Source organism: Phalangium opilio, unplaced genomic scaffold (assembly GCF_054372755.1).
Source record: "Phalangium opilio isolate 3A_F unplaced genomic scaffold, DU_Popi_V2 ptg000045l_1, whole genome shotgun sequence".
In the NCBI taxonomy this organism is placed as follows: domain Eukaryota; kingdom Metazoa; phylum Arthropoda; class Arachnida; order Opiliones; family Phalangiidae; genus Phalangium; species Phalangium opilio.
The window spans coordinates 3,524,120-3,526,339 of NW_028324168.1; the positions used below are offsets into that span (position 1 = coordinate 3,524,120).

Sequence of the window (2,220 nt, forward strand, 5' to 3'; positions counted from 1 at the left end):
GACCTTTTTCAAAAACTCATTTGGAGGGGGGGGGGGAATCAAAGTTGAAACCATGCTACTTTTCTTTACTTGTTGAACCTGAAGTGTATGGTTATACTATGCTAAGTCTCGTTGGAAAAAATGTAGTGTTAGTCAAGTGAGACTGTAAAACCTAAAGAGTTCTGCTTTTTGCAAGACTTTATATCTAAATTTTTAAAATTTGGTAGTTTAGTTAAAATAAAGTAGACAATTAAATCCCTTTTAATTTTCCACCATTTATTTTCTACGAAAAAATACCAAACAAATATTACACAAAAATGTCGAAACATTGGAAGAAATACATATTACGCTGCACGATAAGTTTAAGTTTTGCTAAGCACAGATAGTAGAAAGATATTAGGCTGAAGTATAAAGGGGGAAGCCGAATATTTACACGTAATTATCACAAAATTAAGGAATATCACTATAGAAAACATCACAGACATAATTCTTTAAAAGATTTAAATTAATTTAAGAAAAGAAGCTGTATTATATTATATTTAAATTAATTTAATAATCTCATATAATGTTTTTTTTTGTATTTTTTTGCATAGAAATGTTCAAAAGAAAGTCCGAATTTACTGGTCCTAGTTCCCGCAATGAGAAGGATGGTTCTATCTCAATGGTACGTTTAACTTAACCGTAGTATGGAGCACCGGCAGCTGGACCTTGGGCGGTGGAGATGATCTGAAAAAAAAAACAAATGAGTGAGTCTATGTTTTAATTTACACGCGCATGCGTGGCTGCCGCGATTAGTACCTGAACACCAGCTGGGGCAGAGGTGAGGGTTCCGGGTTCGTTGGTTTCAATGGTGGCTTGGAAACCATTTTCATCAGCGACGTATCGGACAGTCCTGACAGCTCCTTCTGGGGTGCTCAAACTGTAGCTACCGACCTTCCTGTTGGCGGCATCACCTTCTTCTTGCTTGCTAATGGAACCACCATCTTCCAAGGGGGCGCTGTAACCAACACTGTAAGGTTGGGGTGGCTGTACACAAGTATAGAAGTCAAGTCATGGGTTAGACATTGTCATTCATGCCTTTGATAATACTCGTTGCGTCGTGTTTAGAGTTAACCAGGCTAGTACTAATAGTTGACAAGTAATTGTCATTAGGGATCTTAAAGTACTTACGTAGATGACATCTTGAGGGTACAGCTGGGCTTGGGCAATCAAGGCCAAGGAGAGACATACGAGTACCTAGAACGATAGGGGAAAATTTCCGAATTGAATTTCAACCGTAACTATACTTAATAACAAGTAGTTGATAATTACTTGAGCCAACATATTGAAGAGAGGTAATTAAGATTTAATTCCGAGGAATTGAAAAATACTAGAATGGGACAAGTCCAGCGGTTGAATTGGTAGTTAACTCGAGAGGAGTTGGAAGAAGCGAATGATGACTTTCGATGGATTCCACTTGGTCTTATATAGTCGCGAAATGATGGAAGACACAAAGCCCCATCCATATCCCCCCTTTGAAGGCATTAGGCCCTAGCTCTAGATTCATCTTAACCAACCCATCTTAGATAATGAACGGAACAACATTCCGTTTAAAATCAAACCATTTTTTGTTGATAGTTTTGCGAAATCAAGTCAACAAAATAATTTAAAAATCTCACTTCCATTCCGACCATCTGCTTAGGTTTTAGGAGTAACTTGTCCTGGACTACTCTTATTGGGCGGATGGAAAGATAACCCGCCTTTGGAACTAATTCCTTCTCGTGTACTTGTTGTTTGTTAAAAGAAAAAAACAACTTGACCCTTTGCATTTGCAATAATCTATCGTGCTTCCTTCCTTCTAGCAAAATATCTTCCTCCCTTTTTTGTTGATTTTAGAGAAAGTATACCGTTAATCTTTATGGGGCAGTTTTTTTCTCATCTAAACATCATTTCTTATTACGGTTTTAACGAATACTAGAGTTACACGTGTCTATGGTTATATTGAATACTCTATTAATTTACCAAAAGGGTTATTTTTTGTGGATGCTAGATAACCTGGATGTTATATTGATGGCCCCGGAAAATTTGGGGGAATTAAATTGGGATAAGACCTCCAAAATATTTAATGTTTTATGTATCAGAAAAAGTTAAGAAGTTGAAGTAAATATTGTCTAGTTGTAAAGGGGTTTCTGATCAAGTGGTAGGTAACACAATCTGTTTTGGAAACGACGTTTCTAGGAAGCCTATAAAATCCTATATCTT

At 36.8% G+C, this 2,220-nt stretch overlaps 1 protein-coding gene across 1 annotated transcript; it reads right to left on the reverse strand.

Moving 5' to 3' along the window:
• Window positions 1-306: 306 nt before the first annotated feature.
• Window positions 307-1,897, reverse strand: LOC149676758 (cuticle protein 10.9-like). The gene is made up of 4 exons (XM_089838474.1): window positions 1,291-1,897; window positions 1,150-1,215; window positions 778-1,005; window positions 307-705 (listed from the first exon to the last, which is right to left on the reverse strand). Exons 1-4 carry the CDS (start codon window positions 1,300-1,302, stop codon window positions 655-657), a joined length of 357 nt encoding a protein of 118 aa, XP_089694600.1. The 5' UTR covers window positions 1,303-1,897; the 3' UTR covers window positions 307-654.
• Window positions 1,898-2,220: the final 323 nt, after the last annotated feature.